The following is a 21,976-nucleotide window of genomic DNA, read 5'->3' as shown; positions in this document are numbered from 1 at the left end:
TAGCGGCATCTTCACTAGGAAGGCCGGCGAATTGATCTTTCATAACAAGATTCAACAAGGCAGCATTGATTTCACAAGATTCAGTATCGGTAAGAGGAGCAATCGGAGTGCTAAGGAAATCATTATTGTTGGTATTGGTAAAGTCACATAATTTGGTATTATCTTGAGCCATCGTGACAAGCAAGCAATCCAACACACGAGCAAACAAGAAGCAAGCGAAAAAGAGGTGAACGGAAAAAAGAGGGCGAATAAAACGGCAAGGGTGAAGTCGGGGAGAGGAAAACGAGAGGCAAATGGCAAATAATGTAATGCGGGAGATAAGGGTTTGTGATGGGTACTTGGTATGTTGACTTTTGCGTAGACCTCCCCGGCAACGGCGCCAGAAATCCTTCTTGCTACCTCTTGAGCACTGTGTTGGTTTTCCCTTGAAGAGGAAAGGGTGATGCAGCAAAGTAGCGTAAGTATTTCCCTCAGTTTTTGAGAACCAAGGTATCAATCCAGTAGGAGGCTACGCGCGAGTCCCTCGCACCTACACAAACAAATAAATCCTCGCAACCAACGCGATAAGGGGTTGTCAATCCCTACACGGTCACTTACGAGAGTGAGATCTGATAGATATGATAGGATAATATTTTTGGTATTTTTATGATAAAGATGCAAAATAAAATAAAAGCAAAATAAAAGGCAACGGAGATAGCTAAGTGTTGGAAGATTAATATGATGGAAAATAGACCCGGGGGCCATAAGTTTCACTAGTGGCTTCTCTCAAGAGCATAAGTATTTTACGGTGGGTGAACAAATTACTGTTGAGCAATTGACAGAATTGAGCATAGTTATGAGAATATCTAGGTATGATCATGTATATAGGCATCACGTCCGAGACAAGTAGACCGACTCCTGCCTGCATCTACTACTATTACTCCACACATCGACCGCTATCCAGCATGCATCTAGAGTATTAAGTTCATAAGAACAGAGTAACGCCTTAAGCAAGATGACATGATGTAGAGGGATAAACTCATGCAATATGATATAAACCCCATCTTGTCATCCTCGATGGCAACAATACTATACGTGCCTTGCTGCCCCTACTGTCATTAGGAAAGGACACCGCAAGATTGAACCCAAAGCTAAGCACTTCTCCCATTGCAAGAAAGATCAATCTAGTAGGCCAAACCAAACTGATAATTCGAAGAGACTTGCAAAGATAACCAATCATACATCAAAGAATTCAGAAGATTCAAATATTGTTCATAGATAAACTTGATCATAAACCCACAATTCATCGGTCTCAACAAACACACCGCAAAAGAAGATTACATCGGATAGATCTCCACAAGAGAGGGGGAGAACATTGTATTGAGATCCAAAAAGAGAGAAGAAGCCATCTAGCTAATAACTATGGTCCCGAAGGTCTGAGGTAAACTACTCACACTTCATCGGAGAGGCTATGGTGTTGATGTAGAAGCCCTCCATGATCGATGCCCCTCTGGCGGAGCTCCAGAACAGGCCCCAAGATGGGATCTCACGGGTACAGAAGGTTGCGGCGGTGGAATTAGGTTTTTGGCTCCGTATCTGATCGTTTGGGGGTACGTAGGTATATATAGGAGGAAGGAGTATGTCGGTGGAGCAACATGGGGCCCACGAGGGTGGAGGGCGCGCCCAGGGGGTAGGCGCGCCCCCCTACCTCGTGGCTTCCTGGTATCTTTCTTGACGTAAGGTCCAAGTCCTCTGGATCACGTTCGTTCCGAAAATCACGTTCCCGAAGGTTTCAGTCCATTTGGACTCCGTTTGATATTCTTTTTCTGCGAAACTCTGAAATAGGCAAAAAAACATCAATTCTGGGTTGGGCCTCCGGTTAATAGGTTAGTCTCGAAAATAATATAAAAGTGTATAATAAAGCCCAATAATGTCCAAAACAGAAGATAATATAGCATGGAGCAATCAAAAATTATAGATACGTTGGAGACGTATCAGTGCTCTCGGCGCGGCGTGGTCAACGTGGTCAAGGAACGGCTTCCATCGGACATGGACTGTACGTGGACAGGCCGACAGCTGGGTCCACGGCCGCAGCAAGGAAGTGCCTCCTTATTACGCGCAAAATAATTATTCCTCCACCTGACAGCGGGGACCCACCAGACGGGCCACCGTATTTCGCGAAAAAAACATTTTCCCCTAACTGCTGGGACCCACCAGCTATATCTTCGCACGCAAGGAAGTGCGTCCGGGCAAAAAAACGATTCGCCCCCCTGACTGCTGGGACCCACCAGCTACATCTTCGCAGGCAAGGAAGTGCCTGACAGTCGGGACCCACCTGGTCGAAGCGTACGTAGCGTTGTCATTCTGGTCGCGAACGTGTACGTACATACTGGTCGATGTAGAGGCGCGCACGTGTCATAGTAGAGGCGCGCACGTAGCATGTACACGTACGTACAGCGGCCAGGGTGCAAGAAAAAAAATACGGCCACGTACGTACATACGGGCAGGGTCTCGAACGCCTACTTGCGCATACGTACGGCCAGGGCTCGTGTACATGGCTGGGTCGGAACGGAGAAACAGCGTCGTCGTCATGTTCATGGGGAGCCAACCGGCTGGGTCGGAATGAAATGCGTCGTCGTGTTCATCGGGAGGGCTTGGACGGAACAGCCGATGGAAACGAGGCCTGGCGTACCGCAGAACGGAGGAAACGGCCTTGTGTTCGACCGGCCACGTTCGAAACGGGATCCTGTTCATCGGGAGGGGTCTGGCGTACCGCAAAACGGAGGAAACGGACCTCCTACGGTCGAAACGGTGGTCCTGTTGATCGGGAGGGGTGTGGCGTACCGCAAAATGGAGGAAACGGACTTGTGTTGGAGCGCTACGGTCGAAATGGGGGTCCTATTCATCGGGAGGGGTGTGGCGTACCGCAAAACGGGACTCCACGGGATACTGTTCATCTCCACCGTCGACCCCCTTCAGCCTCCATGGGCTACTGTTCTTCCACCGTCGACCTCCTCCAGCCTCCACCTGCGACTGTTCATCCACGGGCTCCTGTTCATCCAGCCTCCACCGCGCGCTACTCCACCGGCTACTGTTCAACCAGCCCTCTCCACGGGCTCCTGTTCAACCACCCCTCCACGGGCTACTGTTCATCCAGCCCTTCACCGTCTACTGTTCATCCTGCCCTCCACGGGGTGGTCCTGTTCATCCTGCCCTCCACGGGGTCCTGTTCATCCAGCCCCAACCGGCTCGAATGATCGGGGTCCTGTTCATCCACCCCCACCGGGAACTGTTCATCCAAACCCCCCAGCAACGCTCACTGTTCATCCAGAGGCAACGCCACGGGGTCCTGTTCATCCACCCCCACCGGGAACTGTTCATCCAAACCCCCCAGCAACGCTCACTGTTCATCCAGAGACAGCATCGATCGGCTTCAGTTAGCAGCAGTAGCGAAGGAATCGCTCGATCGGGTTCAGCTAACAGCCATCGATCGATCGCTCGGGTTCAGTAAGGTGTAGCCTACAGTGCAATCGCTCGGGTTCAGTTAGAGCCCAACGTCTCGCTCGGGTTCAGTTAGAGCCCAACGCCTCACACCCACGCGCGTGCGTGTACGAGAGAAACGTGCATCGCTCGGCCCCGACCACCCACCGTAACCGGGAACACCCCGATATTTTCCTCGCCCTCGCTTCTACCACAGTTTTTTCCGTCATGGACGGCCCAAAGAATGTCATGCAGCTGCGTCTCCGGCCCGCCCAGGACGAAAAGCCCATTTTCTGTCATGATTTTTTGTCATAGAAGTAGGACCCCACCACATCTATGATGATACCGTGTTTTGTCACAATTATTGTCATAGAAGTGTCATAAGTATGACAGAAAAAAACCGTTCGGCCCAAAATGTCACGGATGTGTCTTTTTTTTGTAGTGCCGCCACGCGCAGCGCCATCACCACGTCGCCGCGCCGCAGCGCCACCTCGCCCTGGGAAAGTGAGGCACCCCGATCCAGCCGTGTCGGCCCGCGCCAAGGCCGCTGGGAGGGGAACGAGGAGGCCTCGCCGCCGCCAGAGGGCGCGGCCTGGCGAAGGAGTTGGCGGGGGCGAGCGGGAGGGAGGGGAAAAAAGCGAAGGTACACATTTGTCAGGGCATCTCAAGGCTGCCGATGATCGCTAGTTCAGTACTGTGTTTCTCTTTGTGATGCAATTGGTGAAGTCTAGGATGAGAAAGAGGGGTAAAATCATCATTAAATCCAACTTTATAAGAAAGAGAATAAAAGATATCGAGTAGTGCTGCAATGAGCTATCGTTTCAAAGAAACCAAATACACATTAAAGAGACGGTGTAAAGATATATGAGTACACGAATTTCTAACACACTATCATTTACTTTGTATATTAGTTGAAAGTGCAAATTGCAAGCTAGAGAGGTGGAGTAAGACTGGAGGATAATGGGAACAGTGAAATGCCATCAAATGGAATAGGTTTCCGACAATTAGTTGAGCCCCAACTAGTTTTTCTTTTCGAAGGGGAAGAAAGACCAACTATTGAGTAACTATATATCAGCAAACCAGCTCCTTTTTCTTTTTGAAGTGGAACCAAGGCAAACTATTCAATAATTATTGGCAAACTTATTCATTGCCTAGCACAATAAGACTCGTGTCTACTCCACAATAGCAAATCTTTATTTATACCGAATCAAGTGAAAGTTAATTTATTTATTTTTTGCAATACTTCTATTTAAGAGTGAGTCCAGAACAAACGCGCGCGCGCACACACACACACATCTTTGTGTGTGTATGCAACTATCCCAATACAAAGTGTCATCGGTGATGCAAACAATTCTAGTAGAAAGCAAGGACCAGTATGAGAGCATGGGACTCTGAGGCATCAGAAAATAATGTTGCAAACTACTTGCACCCAAAACCAGGCTCACCATGATTATCAGTGCATCTTTAAATCCTGCCACACCAGTATCTCTAGGTTTCGTTCGCTGAAGCGCTCAAGAAAGAGTGGATATTGTGTAGTTGTTGACATCCTGGGATTAGACAGGATTTTTTTTTCATATGTTAGGATGCGATGAAGTTGAATTATTCTAGTCGGCATTATTTCAAGTGATGTTGGGGAGCATAGGTTTCTTGGCTCGTGGATAGTTGTGCCACGATGGTCGTCCCGTGTTCTCATCACCATGCTTGTCTTTTGGGAAATTTGGAATGTGCTGGGGGTCTCTCGGACATCGACAATTTCATCAATCATCCTTGCAAACATAAAGAAAGAGGCGGCCACCCGGGCAACAGTGGGCGCAAAACACTTCAGCCACTACTTAAACTGGGAGATTAATTGTCCTTTTGGCCATTTCCCCTGGTGGGTGATGTAATTAAACTATCTAAGACCTTTCATATTCAATACGTTTAGGAAAAAATAGGATGTAACTACAAATAAAATGTATGAGATAAAAAAAAACGTCATCGAACAGTAGGTAAAGAAACTTTACCAACAATTAGATGCAGCAAAATTTCATGATATAGAGTTGGTCAAAATGGTAGTGAAGCATAAATGCATATCACAAATTAATGCATTGCGGGCCATTTGGCTGACGACAGCCAAACTTCACAACGGTGCTCACAATGTTGCGCGTTCTATCATTTAAGGGAAGCAGGAAGCTGAGAAGCGCTTCAGGATTGCAAAGGTGCCAATTTTACATGAGAAGGGAAGGTGGGAAGATACATACGCCCAGTAGTCCCGTGTTACCATGGCACTTGTGCACAAACCATTCCAAAATTCCACCTCCAGTCATCTTTATTAGATAAAAAGGAACGCTCCTTTTGATCGCTTGTGGTAGTGAAACTGAATGGTCACCATCTACCTTTTGGTAGCACACACTGACAGAACTAGGACTAGGAGGCGTCAGGAAAGGAAGCAAAACTAAGGGCATGAATTATGGTGACATTGCCTTGTTGATAGCTTCGGACAGCTACATGCAGTTTTTTCCTCCAACACAGGCTGCCACTGGTGGGGCTCGTCATCCAAAAGAGAAAAAATAGTTGGACATGCATGCATGCCATACATCTCTATTTCTATGCACCTTTTTCAACTTTTTGCATAAGACCACGCCCTCTCTCCATGAAGACCCCGCCTCCTGATGAAGAGACTCTGATACCGTTTGAGGCAGCCCCTCCTGACACCCCGAGCCTACATCTGTTGTTAATCTGTCATGCCGAAAGTTGTGGAAAAAAGGGGATGACCTAAAACATATCGCCACATGTTGTGACATTTGGCTTGAAAGAATCGATAAAGTGATGTACCATCACATGTTGTCACTTGGCTGGAAATAATCAATAAAGCGATGTAAATGGACCAAGAATTTCTGTTAAGTTGAAGTGGGCTGCCATTTTTACTGAACATGTCCAAAAAATTGCATGTCGATGCTTGATATTCGTTGTTCTTAGCTTTACACCATCTAGTTTTATCTGATCATCTTTCCCGAACAATCATGTGGGGTTTACTGAAAACTTTTGCACGCACGGACAGGAATAAAATTTGAATTTGGTAAATGTTTAAAAGCTCAACCAAAATGTCTTTGAGCACGTGATATTTTTAACCGAGGAAGTAATGAAGTTCGGAGATTAATCCACACTTCAAAACAAAGGCTGCTGCCAGAAAAGCACCAAAACCTTACAACACCCTCATAGTGAGACCTGATGATATACATCCATTTCTGAAACCTTGACAGGGTGATATACATTCTCTTCTACAATCCTAGTGACGACAAACAAAAGTCCTGGAAACTCAACAAAATGATTGTCGTCTATGTGCCTTTGATGCTCTGACCAGTAACCACAATTTGATAATATATGTCAGTCAGCCTCTACTCCAGTGTCGTCCCAGTATACCGCAAGCACCTACCCAAGAGGCTTGATACCATCTGACAATTCTGAACACGTTTTCACAATCCAATTACAGTAGCACAGGTGATCACTATTGCGCTTCTCTTCGTTATGCAACAGGTGAAGTCTAGGATGAGAAAACATCAATAACCCAAACGATCGTTCAATGAAGTGCGCCCATCACCAGTTTGACCTACAGATGATCAAACAATAGTATTGTCAAGGGATAAATTTACACATTTGGTGATTGTATGCTTTACTGATAAATTATTCTGACCTTGAGGTGGCACCCATGTTTCATGATCTGGACCAGCTTCAAGAAAATCTGGTCTTGCAGGACCCAGTACACGTTTTTGTTTCGACTTTTTCCCTTTTCTCTTGCTAGCCTGTGGTTCATTCTCGTTCTCAATGTCTTCTGCAGGTTGTAAACCACGTGTGTGCTTCAGCAGAAGGGCCACAGCATCAGCTGCTGATGCTTCGGATTCAACCGAAGACGATTCTGCTTCAACGCCAGCTGACTGATCAGCAGACTTTCTCTTCCGTATGATAAGCCCAGGAGCGGCCCCTTCAATATCCTTTTCATTGGCTGAATTAGAAAGAATAGTTTTCCGGTCTTTGTAGTCCACAAAATCATCAGGCTCCTCAGCATTCGTGTTTCCTTCTTTTATACAATTTTCTTCAGGTTCTATGATTCTCTTGTCGCCAAGCCACTGAGGTTTTGGTATGGAGAATGCAGGTTTGCTGGCATTTTCTTGGTTTTGGGGGACATCTGTTTCTACCTCGGCAGGTTTATCCACTTCTGTTTTGGTAGAACAAGAATCCTTCAAGTTCTCCTCTGTTGAGGTTTTGTCTTGGGCAATTTTGTCCTGTTTTTTGGATTCTGGTCTAGGATTATCATTAGATGCTTGAGGCTTTGCTTCTCTTGGCTTTAAATCCCTCTTGCGAGCTGCTTCTCCCATAGGATCAGCCACCTTCAGTAGGTAAACTACTTTGTCCAGCTCAGCTTGAAGATCAGAAAGCTCCTTTTGAATTTTGGCAATATTATCGTGTACTGTCAAGCAGTTCAAATCAATTAGAAAACAAAGACAGTGAAATACTCAAAACAGACAGAAAAGCAGGCAATAGGTGTGTATGAATACATAATTTCAGGCTCCGTACATCCATCTACAAAGGATAAGCCTGATACTCGAAACAGACAGAAAAACAGGCTATAAGCTTTGCTGGATACTCTCACGGAATCATGTTTTGGACCAAATCACAGGAATCAAAGTTGCAGAAAAAATTTAGACACTGATACAACTCAATTAATTTTTATTCCAGTCTGAGTTAACATCTCCACTCTATTAATCTGAACTCTAAAATGATCTTAAAGCTGATACAGATAATTTCAGTTGTTGCTAACCGAGAAAATGCAAATATACTCCGAAATACTTTGTTTCCAAGTCTTAACGAGATCCCTTAACAACTCTTTGAAATAAATGAGTCATTTCACTTATTGATATTTTGAAGTAACTGAGGGCATCGCTGTCATAGTTAGCAAGTCAACTTGTCAAGTTTCAAGCAGAGGTCAGGCCACTAAAACACTCAAACCAGCATTTTAGCTAGTACACAATACATGTAGCTCACTTACTTTTCCTTGATTTTCAGCAAACTCCCACATGCACTGATAACAACCATCAGGCAATTACTATGGCTGACATATAAAACCGTTATGCAATATTTTTCTGGTTCTACGGAAAATATGTGACAGGGCAAAAGTCATGGTCATTAGTGGTACCATTCAGACCTCGGACTTGAAAAGGAAATCCTAGAATAGTCTAAGATTCATCGGTGTAAACTACATGGTTCAGAGTGCACTATCATACCTAATTGAGATGACAATCCACTCATGTAAGCATCAAGGTCATCCCCAAGATCTGCATTATCTCTCTGAGCCAGCTTAATCTTCTCTTCTTCAAGCAACTTCTTTTTACCTTCAATATCATTGTTGATGAAATCCTTTTTATCAAGAAGACTGTCAGCGGTCTCAACTGATTGTTGCCCACTAGATTGAGGATTAGATGATTTCTTCTTTGTCCGGTCAAAAAATTCATCGTCGTCACTAGAAAAAAAATCAAAATCAGTGAATCAGCACATGAGAACAAAAATGCAAAGCTATAATTCCAGCCACAGTAAGGAATAATATAAGGTAATAGGCATGTACTTGCAGATGGCCACTAGTAGAAACTGAAGTAGTCTATACTTTTTGACCAGTCAAACACAAGAAGCTTTGAATTTTTCTATCAGACTATTTGACAAAATGTTGTACGGAATCAACGAGAAAGTGAATTATATACGCTCCATGGAGAAACTCACATGCACATTGTGACTTTTCAAGGTAAGCAGAAGTGGCAGCATGGTACAAATTTCCAATTACATATGTCCTAGTGCAGTGGTGCACTGGTGCCAATCATTCCCTAAAAGTCCATAAATTTCAAATGGGCTTAGTCTTCTAGATTAAATTTTCAATTTTACATGCACTTGTGTCAGTTGGAGAAACAGACTAGGGAGAAAAGATTATTTAGCTATCTCTAATATCATCCTCTGTTCTTAACTAGAGTATAGGTTAAGATATGATACACAATACGAATGTGGCTGTCATAATTCAAATCTATCAGAAGTGCAAACCTAATAACGTCATCTTCTTCCTCGAGACTTGCTTTATGGCTACCACGTTTTGGTTTTCCAGCACGTGCACCAAGACTTTCTTGTATACTGTCATTTAATGTTTCTTCTAGATTTTCTAGCTCCTCCATGATCTGGAAAAAAAGGATTGGTATTGATCTTCTAATAAGAAATGAAACCGTGATGGCATATTTAGAAATGTAAGTAAAACCTGTTATGCACTAACCTGAGATATCCTTTGCTCATTTCGTGCAATCTGTGTTTGCTGACCTTGGGTTAACCCACCTTGAGAAATGTCCTTAACTCGTATTGCATCGATCTCTTTCTTCATGTTGGCAACCTGAGACAAGCAGAGATGCAAATCATATCAGAGAACATAGAGCAGATTTTTCTTAAGAACCAAAATTCAGAGGTCCAATCATAATACTCCCTCTGTTCCGAAATGTAGGTCGTTGGGGGTTTTTTTAGTTCAACTTTCGTCTAGTAACGAAATATCGGCACTTTCCAATTTTGCCCCCCGCCCCGCCCAGCCACACTGCCCGCGCTCACTCACTCCCACTCGCCCAGCCGCACTAGCCGGCCTTCCCCTCTCCCCGTAGCTCGCCGGCCTCCCCGTCTCCCCATAGCTCACCGGCCTCTCCCTCTTCCACCGTCACTTCTCCACCACCCTGCCTCCACTCACACTCCAGAGGTAAAAATTGAAATCTTTTGCGCCGGCGACGAGCTTCTACTCCACGGAGGCATGGATGTGGATGTGCTAGCGCTGGATCTGGGCGACGGAGGCATGGATGGGGAGCGGCGCCCGAGCGGCGGATCTGGAGCGGCGCCGGAGCTGCGGAGCGGCGGATCTGGAGCGACGTCGTCGTCCTCACGGTGCCCTGCCCCGCCACGCCACGTCGTCGTCGTCGCGGAGTAGCTGCTTCCTCCCACGGTAAGTACTCCTGGTAGTCTTTCTTCCTGCCGGTCGATTTGTTTGATCTGAAACAGTTGTCTCTTTTGCTTGGTTGGTTGGATACCAACAGTGAAAATGGAGAACGGGAGGGAGGGGAAGATCATGGGCGCCATCATGGATTTGAATCTTCTCTTCTTACGTTGCTGTAGTACTGGCTGCAGTCTTGCTGTACAATCACTTGGTAAACATCTTGCTTATGTACTGCTAGTTTCAGTTAACTGTTCATGTTAACCATCTTGCTCATGGATTTATTCCCTTTTCTTCATTTATGTACTGTTAAACTTGTTGCAAATGGTGCAAATGCTTTGCTCTAGACACTAAGTTTTTACTACTCCAAGTAAATTAACTGAAACTTGTTCAATCATTTACTTGCTGTTCTTGTCAGTAAATGAAACCTTTAACTAAATACTCCTTTCAGATAAGAGTAAATGAAACCTTTTGTTTAACTAAAACTAAATGGAAACTTTCCTTTAATTAAAACCAAATGAAACTTTTCAGTTAATTAAAATTACTCCTTTAAATAAAATTTTAATTAATGCTTGGTGATCTGCAGGAGTAAACAAGTTGATTGGTGATATGCAGGAGCAGGACAAGCAAAACACTTTGTTTCTGAAAAATACAGAGAAAAACATGTCTCAGTTTTTTGCTATAGTTTTGCTTGCATCTGCGATTTTAGTTCTGTAAAAAACATGTTATCGTAAAGTATCTCTAAAATATCTGCTTTAGTTCCAGTAGTGCTTGCTTAGTTGCTTGCAGTAGTTCAGTTGCAGTAGTTTAGTGTAGAACTCTTGCTTGTGTTCTCTCCTACTCTTGTTTTCTTACTCCTCTCCTTTCTTCTCCAGATTGCACTAGTGAGGATTAGGATTGCAAGTGTAGCAGTATTATTGGAGTGCCCTCTTCTCTCTTCTTGCTCTCTTCTTTCTCTCTTCTTCTCTCTTCTTGCTCTCTTCTTTCTCTCTTCTTCTCTCTTCTTGCTCTCTTCTTCTCTCTTCTTGCTCTCTTCTTCTCTTTCTCTTCTCTTCTCTTTCTTCTCTCTTCTCTCTATCTTTTGCCCTCCAGTACTGCCCTCTTGCAGTAGTACTCAGTACTCACTGTGTGTGGTCTATCACACACAATTAAGTGTTGTTTATCTTGTCCTTAATTGTCACTCCAACAATTGTCTCTCTTCTTGCCCTCTTGCAGGAGTAGTTTAGTTGCTCTCCTCTCTCTTCTCTTTCTCTTGTCTTCTCTTTCTTCTGTCTTCCCTTTCTCTTCTCTTCTCTTCTCTGCTTGCTCTTCTACTCCTCTTCTACTCTCTTCTCTGCCAGTTTTAGTGTAGGACTAGTGTAGGAGTACAAGCAACCTTCTTCTCTTCTCTTCTCAGTCAATTAAATGTTTTCTGTTAATTAAACCTTTTCAATTCAGTAAATGAAAGTTTTTTTCATTAAACCTTTTCTGTCAAATAAAACAATTCAGTAAATGAAAAGCTGCTGCTGCTCTGAAACTGCTGCTGCTGCTGTTGTCAAACTATTGCTGCTGCTGCTGCTCTGAAACTGCTGCTGCTGCTGTTGTTAAACTACTGCTGCTGCTGCTGCCACACTCAACCTGCAGAAGAACCCAGCAGCTGTTGTTGCTGCTCCTGATCAGTATGACTCTAATCTCTGTTGTTGCTGCTGTTGCAGGAGAAGGAGCGCGCCCAGGAGAAGAAGAAGGATCAGGAGAAGGCCCTGAGGACCTGGGATCGCTGCTGCTGGATCTGGATCTGGGACCTGGGACCGCTGCTGCTGCGTGCTCCTTCTGGGAGACGAGGACCCTCCTTGGCGCCCCTGGATCGCTGCTGCTGGAGACGAGGACCTGGGCCTGGGAGCGCTGAGGAGAAGTAGGGGACCTGGGCCTGGGAGCGCCTGGGACCTGGGCGCGTGGAGAAGCAGGGGCGGGCGGGCGAACGATGGCCTTGCGGAGAATTTCAAATCCTCGGATGGAGGAAGAAGACGATGGGGATACCGATTCATACTAGGGGCAGCCATGTAAATTCCACCGTTTTCACCTGGTCGGAACGAATCCTCCAGCGACCTACATTTCGGAACGGAGGGAGTACTACTCAAAAGGACATAGCTGTGCACCCAGAACATAGAACCAATGCAAGGAACTTGGTAGCTCAGGAAGAGGGATTCTACAAGAACTCACACTTGCAGGCTCAAGCCCCTGGAGAACTCTGTGTTTGAAATGTGAATGTGTGATTCTACCCAGGCCCATTTATAATTCTTGATACAGAAATTTTCAATGAAGATTTAACGATTACAAACTAAACAAGATTGTATGTTGAGGCTACTATGACATGTGCTCACAGAGACCCAGAAAGACATACATCTGGAACACGGTGCACCATTTAGTCATACTAACGTAATCTTCTTCAAAATGATGATTTGAAAAGGCAAAAGCAACCCAAAGAGTTTCAGTTCAATGACCCTAGCCTAAAAACTGGGGATATGACTACCCCGTAGATCCAACAGATAGCTTCAATCTGCCGGATCAAATGATACCGCGGACAATACTGACACAGCCGGTCCATGACGCCAGCCTAAAAATTGGGGACAGGACTACAAAACAGTATATGTTTCCCTGTTGATCCGACAGATAGCTTCAATCTGCTGGATTAAATGATGCAGCGGATAAAGACTGGCATGGCCTGAAGGGAGTTAAAATAGACAAGCCACCATACTCATGCAGCACCACCGCAGTCTCATCCATTCCCACATACAAACCGCTGCTCCCTCTCCCATCTGCATTCAACAGCATCACCACTTACATCTGCGCGATCCGCTAGATATTCCGCCACACACTGCCCACAGCACCTCGACGTTCCAGGTCACCCTTTCTCCCCACCAGTAAAGTTCTTCCCTTCGTCACCGCTAGAGGCCAAACACCTTGCCATCATACAACCTCCACATTCTAGAATCTAATTCACAGACCACGATTGCCACAGCCTCACCCAAGATCGGTGATGTCATTGGCCACTACCCTACCTCAGGCTGCAAGTAGGAGTAGGCCGTCCAACACCAGCATGCCTCTTATGATCCCGCGTGGTCGGCGGCAACGCCATCCTCTCCATGACCATGGCAGCGCAGACTGAGTCCCCGGACATTAAGTGCCGGGGGCGGACGATGCCCCTAACAGAGGAAGTGGGATGATGCGGGTTTGTGACCACTGCATACTCGCTGCCGCTGATAGGCGGGTTACTGCAGCAGCCCACATAACAGGGATCAAGCGGGTTTTTTGCGGCAGCCCACGGTCAGTCCCACTTGCAAGCTGAAGAACTACTGAAACTTCTTTTCAAGACGGAGGCATAAGCTCTGCCTCATCCATTAAGGAGTTTAAAGAGTTTTATTGCACAGAAGACTAAACAATTACAACGGTTATTACTCTCCTGGTAAGATTTGCCTAAGACGCTTAGCGCCCGCGAGCGCCAAAGCTTTGCCTCATCCTTTATGACCTCCAAAAGGACGGTTGCAGGAGCGGACTTGTGTCGGAAAACCCATGTGTTTCTCTCATTCCAAATGGTCCAAGAAACAAGCATAGTGAGGGATCACATGGCACTACGATAATACGATTTGCAATATGCGCGCCCAACATGCTAGTCCACCACTCCTTGATGAACTACTGAAACTTGGAAACACACCAGGTGGGTGAATTCCTATGGCAGCGACTATGCCATCACCATTGCTGGAAAAGAAGGCAAACCCATCCCATTTCGTTACACGGAATTTACATTCTTTAGCATTTGCCATAAATTGACTCAAGCATAAAAAGATCTCCCCTGGGAATTTTTGCAGTGTATACTTAACTATATATTTCCTTCTTTCTGGCACACTATGTACTGCAACCCACCGACCCAGACCAAAGCATCAGGTTACAGGTAAGTAGGTCACTCAAAGGATAAAATAACATCTCCCCTGATGAGCTAGCAATGCAGAATGTAAGCACCGTTTTACTGAGGAAATGATACTGTGCAGTTCAAAAATAAACAGCTGCTCCAAATGCCCCATGAATGGAAATCAATACCAGAACTACCGGCTACAACTATAATGCAAAAGAATTATAAACCTAAAATTATGCCATTATCACAAATCAGCAAAATTACAATTGGATGGGCAAGGCACTGCAAACAGCAATTATGTAATATTTGAACCAGACATAGCTGCATACAAATCACTATAAGTAATGGTGATTTTTCAAATGCAACCACACTCGATGTTTCCATACTGTAGGTGCACATAGAAAATGCAATGCTGAGTATGATAATGTCGTAGTCGTTTCTTCAGTAAAAAAAAGCTTACCTTTTCCATTCGCTTTATTAATTTGCTGCGTGTCTTTTCCTGTCTGTCCGTAAGCTGACCTCTGTAGGTTTGCCACGTGATCTCATCTGCCTCATCCTAAGATATGAAAACATGTTCAGTAAAAAAAACAAGGGCCATCATAACCAATTAAAAAAGAAAACTCTCTAAACATATATAATTATGCAACTGAAACTTGGGAACAGTTGGTTTCTCACCAAAAAAATGGAAAGGCTCCATACGATTGATAACTAATGTAAGATTCTCAATATTCACAACCAAATGCTTGTAAAAACAAAAAACTAACCTCCCCGTCTTCTTCAGGTGCATCCTCAGACATACCCCATGAGATCCCATCTGCTAAAGCTGCTTGAGTTTTCGCTCGTAAAAGGGAAGCTTCACGATCAAGCATGTTTTGCCGAATCTTAGCATCACGGAGTTTCTGCATATCTTTTTCCTGTTACATAAGACAAACAAGTAAATACAAGACTCACACAACTCTGAATATGGGGAGGTTGACTCTGTTCAATGATGTATATCCCATTTGTGTTTTCCATTTCAACAAAAGCACAAATCTCTACTCCTAGAAAAGACCCAGTTGGTGATGATGGTGTGTGTCTGCCATCCATCATTTCTGACCATTTGATCTGCATCTAACAGATGTGAAGTAGGCTGTAGTATTTTTGTGAGAAGAGTCAAAGACCCCGCCACTCTGCTCCACATTTGCAGAAAACTCCTTAGTCTCTCCCCAGTCGGTTTGTCCCAAGCAAGTCGGGGTAGGCTAGAGATAAGAGGCATAAAATTGGGTGAAACCCAACATATTTTTAGTGATCTATACCAAAAACAGGGTGATTTTTTTTTCAAGTTTGTGAACATGTATTAGTCTATTTTGAATCGATTCTAACGCACAGGCACTTTGCTAGTTGGGAACAATAAACTGTATGTTGCATCATCACTATAACTTTGAATAAGATGTGAATGCAGCAGCAAGCTAGCAAATACTTCAGAAATCAAATATGGCATAGTGGCAGATGAGCCAACTGAAGGAGTTTCAGAATCTTACTGGAGGCATCAGCTCAGACGGTCCTTGAAAAATGTACAAACGTGATGATCTGGTAAATAGAAAGAATGAGAAAAATTCAGTCCAAATTTACTGGGTGACAAGAGCGCAAATGAATACAACAGTAGTGCCATTTTATTCATTTCTTCAATTGCTTGTTTGATATTTCGTTTTCAGTTTCAGGGCATTTGTTAAACTAACAACAATGCAGTAATATTCCTACTAGATCAGTTTTTAGAATATGCATGAGGCTCGACATCTTTTCATTCAACTTTCCATCAGATGTAGTTAATTAAGTCAATTATAAGTAACCATATGATTTACTATGAAAAAATAAAAGTTAAGCTTTCTTTTGAAGCCATGAACTCATTGCCACTGTTTTACAACAGTTTGCCAATGTTACTGTTTCACAACGGTTGCCAATCCCAAACATCATTATTAATTTATAAAGGAAAAGGCTAGTCCATAATAAGCAGGTTATGAAATGAACAGATTTAAGGCTAGAAAGCTAAAAATTCTGTCAGATGGAAGAACACAATTTGCAAATAATTGAGCACCAGAAAGCAATTTGTTGCAATATCTGCTAGAAATGATGCACAACATTGTCTGGCTGAAAAACTTACTGCCCAAATCGAATTACATCTCCAACATGAATCGGTGTGTACATCTTCTTCTTGACCTGTTAATTAAATATATGACATCAGAACAATATTCTTGCCTTCATCAGAACGGTAGTTATGCTATTGTGAACCAATAAGCACAGCAACATTGGCAAGCTAATACAAGGTTCCTTTTGTGGGGGGAAAGGATGTTATAGGAATAGCCCAAAAGCAAATTAGCTCAGAAAGGCAGCAGTGTATTAAGCATGAAAAGAACAATGGATACACAAGCAACTCTTTTGTTATTTCTAATATCAGAAAATGGCAGATATCTTTTCCCCAGTTTATAGTGTGACTCAGCAAGCCAAAGGTAGATGGATGTACACAATTACAACAGAATAAGAATGCCATCAGCACATTGCAGTGCTTTTTAAAACAAAATAGTATGAACAATGATGCATTCTGCGTCATATTGACGCTCTTCTCCTTAACACAAAAACGTGTGTTCGAGAAACAATGAACAATAAGGTGCATACATGAGAAGAGGACACATAGTTGCATGGTATCAACATTTTCAAACAAACATATTACAAGTCCTGGATGAATTGGAAATATTCAGTTCTGCTCTGAAGTAAGACAAAAGGAAAGAGACTATGCCTGAGTTTTGTTGATGGAAGAACCATGTGTGCTTCCAAGATCGTAAAGGAAAACCTGCCCATCATTTCTAAACTGCAGAACTAAAATAACACAAAAGAAGTCATAAGTGTGACGCATAAGACTTACCAAGAAAATATTATATATCATTATTATGTAGTGCTGAATGCTTGGATCCTATAATTACCATCTCTGGTTCATGAACAATAAATAATTATCACATGTCCACAAAACTTGCACTCAGAGGGCAGCCGGTGCATGTAGCTCCCGCTTGCGCAGGGTCCGGGGAAGGGTCCGACCACTTTGGGTCTATAGTACGCAGCCTTTCCCTACATTTCTGTAAGGCTGTTCCAGGACTTGAACCCGTGACCTCATGGTCACAAGGCAGCAGCTTTACCACTCCACAAAACTTGCACTCAGAGATTATTAAAAATATAATGAAAGATGATAAAACAAAGTGAACAATTACTCATAAGAGAACACTTTATGTAATGATACATATAGTACACGGCATACTTATGCAAGAAAAAACAACTGCAGAACTTCAATACAGTTAACCATGTGCATATACTTTGTGACCTCTGCCAAAACAACATGGACAATGCACTACACATAGAAGTCCTTAAGACAAATTAGTGGAAGAATTCCTTCAATTTCGGTGATGGTCAATGTCTTGATTCAACCCTATTTCACCAGCAGGTTATCCATATAACTTTACTAATTAATAAACAGTTTTTCTAAGTCAAATACTACCCTCTGAAGAAAAGGATTATTTACAGCAAAGTTTCACGGTTCCCTGAATATCATCCCCCCATATGTTCATGAAAATCTTAGCACCATATCATCCCCCATATGTTCATGAAAATCTTAGCACCATATCATCCCCCATATGTTCACTGACATCCCAAATGTTCAGAATATCAGCAACCAGTTTCCAGCCAACTATCCGATGAATCAGTAAAAAGGTGACTAAGTATATTGCTTCAAACAAAATTCCAACTTCTGTTTGAAAACTGCAAGCATCCTGACATCTAGTTAATGTAATGAAGCTGACTGAGATGGGGTGGCCGTTTACAGACGACCTTCCTTGATGTGAGAAGTATTAGTAATTGCTTCCGTTTCGAACTGAAAAGGTCTACTAAAAACTAACTCTGCACTTAGTAACTAGATTAAATAGCTAGCTGGAGTTTGAATTTTGGTTCTAATGTTCTCTCTGTGGCATAGTTGACAAGAGCATCCGTTTCAAAAAATACTTGACAAGAGCATGCCGAAAATGAATATACCTGCATGAAAACGGGAAATGGTGGGATGCTCCAGCATGAAATCGCATAGATCAATTCGGCCGAACATGTAAGCTCCTTTCTTGGACCTGCGATATGTAATGCCAGTCACTTCACCAACCATATCTAGGAAATTAAGTAGTCCAGCTAATTATGTACTCCCTCCTTTTCTAAATGTAAGAAATTTTAGAGATTCTAATACTGACTACATACAGAGCAAAATGAATGAATCTACACTCTAAAATACGTCTAGATACATCTGTATGTAGTCTATATTGAAATCCCTAAAAGGGCTTATATTTAGAAACGGAGGGAGTAGCAGACAACGTCATGAACTTTGAATGTGAAGGTCTCAAAATCCACATATAACACAATGCATTGGATTGAAACATGGAATATGTAGCTATGCAAGTACTCATTTCACGCAACTACAAACCATGAGTGATTCTAGAAATAAAAATAAGTCACTATCAACCGTTTGCACTAGGAACCACGCATTGCCCTTCTCCACTCCTATCGTACATGAGCTAGAAACCCCAGAGGAATCAGAGTAAGCAGCCCCACAGCAAGACGAGAAAGGCACGAATGCTGGTGCAGAGACAGCAACTCACACATCAAGATTTTCGAAGATGCGGCCTTCCTTGAGCACCTCGAGGAAGAAGGGGTGTTCCGGGGCGGCGCTCCAGTCGGGGATGGCATATGGTGCGCGCGGCCGCGGCTGCTGCCGCTGCTCTGGCGGCGCCTCCTCGGCCATCTCGGTGTCGCCGCCGGGGTTCCTTTCCTCCCCCGCCGACGAGTCGCTAGGGCTGGGGTTAGCGCTCCCGTCGGCCGACAATTCAGACTCCGACGATGGAGGAGGAGGCGATGCCTCCGCCTCCGGCTGCGGCGAGGGTCTTGGTGGCGGTGGAGGCGGCATAGAGGAGGAGGGGCTCGGTTTAGCACTCCCGTCCACCTCGGCCATCGAGGCGTCAGGCCTCGGCGCGGCCTCCGCCTCCGGCTGCGCCGACGGGGCAGGTGGCGAGGGTTTGGGGGGCGGCGGAGGCGGCATGGAGGAGGCGGAGGGGTTAGGGTTTCGGGGCGGGGGCGGAGGCATAGTAGGGTTCATGGCCGTGTGCGGGAGCGTGAGAAGTGGAGACGAAAGGAGGGGAAGGGGACGACGGCGAGGAGGAGGTGGGGATGAACAGCGGAGCGGAGCTGGGTCGGTGATCCGGGCAAACGGACGGGGAAGAAGGGGGGCAGCAATCCTCGCCGTTGGCGAGAGAGATGTGCTGCAAAGGTGGAGCTCTCAGCCAAGCGCAATCTTGGCCGTTCGTTTTCCGTTCGGCGTCCAGGATTAGCTAGTGCCAGAGTTACATGTGACCAGTTTGAAACATCCCTACACCATCGGCCCACTGCTTATTCTCCCCCTCCCTTTCCGTCTCCTCCTTTCCTCTTCCTTCAGCTGGCGAATTGTGCACGGCTCTTATGTCGTCGGAGAGGAAGGGGAGAGTGATCCCTCCATAGATTGTCGTAGTGGTGCTTATAGGAGGCGGATGCCTAGACTTGCCGTCACGGCGCCTGGCACTGTGCCAATGGAGTGTTGGAGGTTGACGAAGGCGAGTCGCGGGTGGATATCCACTGTGATGCTCCTCCCAGCCACGGTGCTCCTTCGGTGGGAGCCAAATGTGGTGGGGAGATGCCTTCTTCATCACCCTCTAAATAAGCTCGTAGGATCCTCGGATATGGAGCTCGGTCTTATTATTCTTTGCTTCCCTCTGAGCTGCCGTCGTGGTGGACGAAAAGAAGTGGGAGGGAGGGGATCAAGCCGCCGATGTACCATCCATGTTCGTCTTTGGAGCTCAATATCAGTAGCACCTATGAGGAAGCTACAGCGCAGATCCGGACTCTTTGTAGTCCTCAACGACGTGTGGCTGCATCTCCTAGTCGAAGGGCGTCCATCCGAAGCTCTAGCAATCAATGTCGGCTCCTTTCTTTCTACCAAGTCATTAAGCCAAAAGGGAGGCGGCTATGTTGGTGCTTCAACCTACTGTTTTAAGTGTCTCGCTGATGGTGAGCCGTCCAAGTGATCTCATCCTCTCGTGGTGGTGGGATCCGGTCAAGGCTCAAGCTGTGCGACAAGGACTCAATTGCTTTTTAGTTTGGTCTTCTGGGATCTAGTTCGCAAAGTGTCTGAACTGAGAGTACTTTTCTATTGGGTACATTCGTATAATGTTGCATGTTTATCCAATATAACTCTGGGTCTTCTAGGCCCTTCCTAAGTTGCGAAACGCCATCGGCGCAATATACTATATAGTACATGAATTCAAGCGAGTCCTTGAAGGACAATTCCAACGAATATATTTCCTGTCTATCTAGCAAATAAAGGTGTTGATACTAGTATTTAATTCTCATATACACTAAAAGTTACACATCATGAATATGACTCAACTAAACTGTTGGGGAACATAGTAATTTCAAAAAAATTCCTACGCACTCGCAAGATCATGGTGATGAATAACGAGGGGAGAGTGTTGTCTACGTACCCTCGTAGACCGTAAGCGGAAGCGTTATGACAACGCGGTTGATGTAGTCGTACGTCTTCACGATCGGCCGATCCTAGCACCGAAAGTACAGCACCTCCGCGATCTGCACACGTTCGGCTCGGTGACGTCCCACGAACTCACGATCCAGCAGAGTGTTGAGGAAGAGCTTCGTCAGCACGACGGCGTGATGACGGTGATGATGAAGCTATCGGTGTAGGGCTTCGCCCAAGCACTGCAATGATATGACCGAGGTGGATTATGGTGGAGGGGGGCACCGCACACGGCTAAGAGATCAAGGATCAACTTGTGTGTCTATGGGGTGCCCCCTGGCCACGTATATAAAGGATGGAGGGAGGAGGAGGCCGGCCCTCATAGGGCGCGCCCAAAGTGTGGAGTCCTACTAGGACTCCCTAGTCCTAGTAGGATTCCACCTCCCACATGGAATAGGAAAAAGGGAAGGGAGAAGCAGAAGGAAGGGGGCGCCCCCTTTCCCTAGTCCAATTCGGACCAGTCCATCGGGAAGGGGCGCGGCCACCCTTGAGGCCTTTCTCTCCTTTCCCGTATGGCCCATTAAGGCCCAATACGAATTCCCATAACTCTCCGGTACTCCGAAAAATACCCGAATCACTTGGAACCTTTCCGATGTCCGAATATAGCCTTTCAATATATCGATCTTTATGTCTCGACCATTTCGAGACTCCTCGTCATGTCCCCGATCTCATCCGGGACTCCGAACAAACTTCGGTCATCAAATCACATAACTCATAATACAAATCGTCATAGAACGTTAAGCGTGTGGACCCTACGGGTTCGAGAACTATGTAGACATGACCGAGACTCATCTCCAGTCAATAACCAATAGCGGAACCTGGATGCTCATATTGGTTCCTACATATTCTACAAAGATATTTATCGGTCAAACCGCATAACAACATACGTTGTTCCCTTTGCATCGGTATGTTACTTGCCCGAGATTCGATCGTCGGTATCCTCATACCTAGTTCAATCTCGTTACCGGCAAGTCTCTTTACTCGTTCGGTAATGCATCATCCCGCAACTAACTCATTATCACAATGC

The 21,976-nt window shown here is 45.0% G+C and overlaps 1 protein-coding gene across 1 annotated transcript; it reads right to left on the bottom strand.

Moving 5' to 3' along the window:
- Nucleotides 1-6,498: 6,498 nt before the first annotated feature.
- Nucleotides 6,499-19,640, bottom strand: LOC123164007 (kanadaptin). The gene is made up of 12 exons (XM_044581419.1): nucleotides 18,989-19,640; nucleotides 18,381-18,466; nucleotides 17,101-17,180; nucleotides 16,468-16,523; nucleotides 15,848-15,896; nucleotides 15,092-15,241; nucleotides 14,788-14,883; nucleotides 9,746-9,859; nucleotides 9,523-9,653; nucleotides 8,721-8,956; nucleotides 7,133-7,906; nucleotides 6,499-7,048 (listed from the first exon to the last, which is right to left on the bottom strand). Exons 1-12 carry the CDS (start codon nucleotides 19,480-19,482, stop codon nucleotides 6,999-7,001), a joined length of 2,316 nt encoding a protein of 771 aa, XP_044437354.1. The 5' UTR covers nucleotides 19,483-19,640; the 3' UTR covers nucleotides 6,499-6,998.
- Nucleotides 19,641-21,976: the final 2,336 nt, after the last annotated feature.

This window comes from Triticum aestivum, chromosome 7D, assembly GCF_018294505.1.
Source record: "Triticum aestivum cultivar Chinese Spring chromosome 7D, IWGSC CS RefSeq v2.1, whole genome shotgun sequence".
Lineage (NCBI taxonomy): Eukaryota > Viridiplantae > Streptophyta > Magnoliopsida > Poales > Poaceae > Triticum > Triticum aestivum.
This window is presented reverse-complemented; position numbering and strand designations above follow the sequence as displayed.

Bases quoted from the DNA above. Each gene is read 5' to 3' on its own strand.
- LOC123164007 (XM_044581419.1), bottom strand. From the start codon at position 19,482: ATGAACCCTACTATGCCTCCGCCCCCGCCCCGAAACCCTAACCCCTCC. The intron at 16,524-17,100 runs GCATAGTCTCTT...TTTAATTAACAG, and splicing joins CTTCCATCAACAAAACTCAG to GTCAAGAAGAAGATGTACAC. The intron at 15,897-16,467 runs GTAAGTTTTTCA...TCTATTTACCAG, and splicing joins GATGTAATTCGATTTGGGCA to ATCATCACGTTTGTACATTT.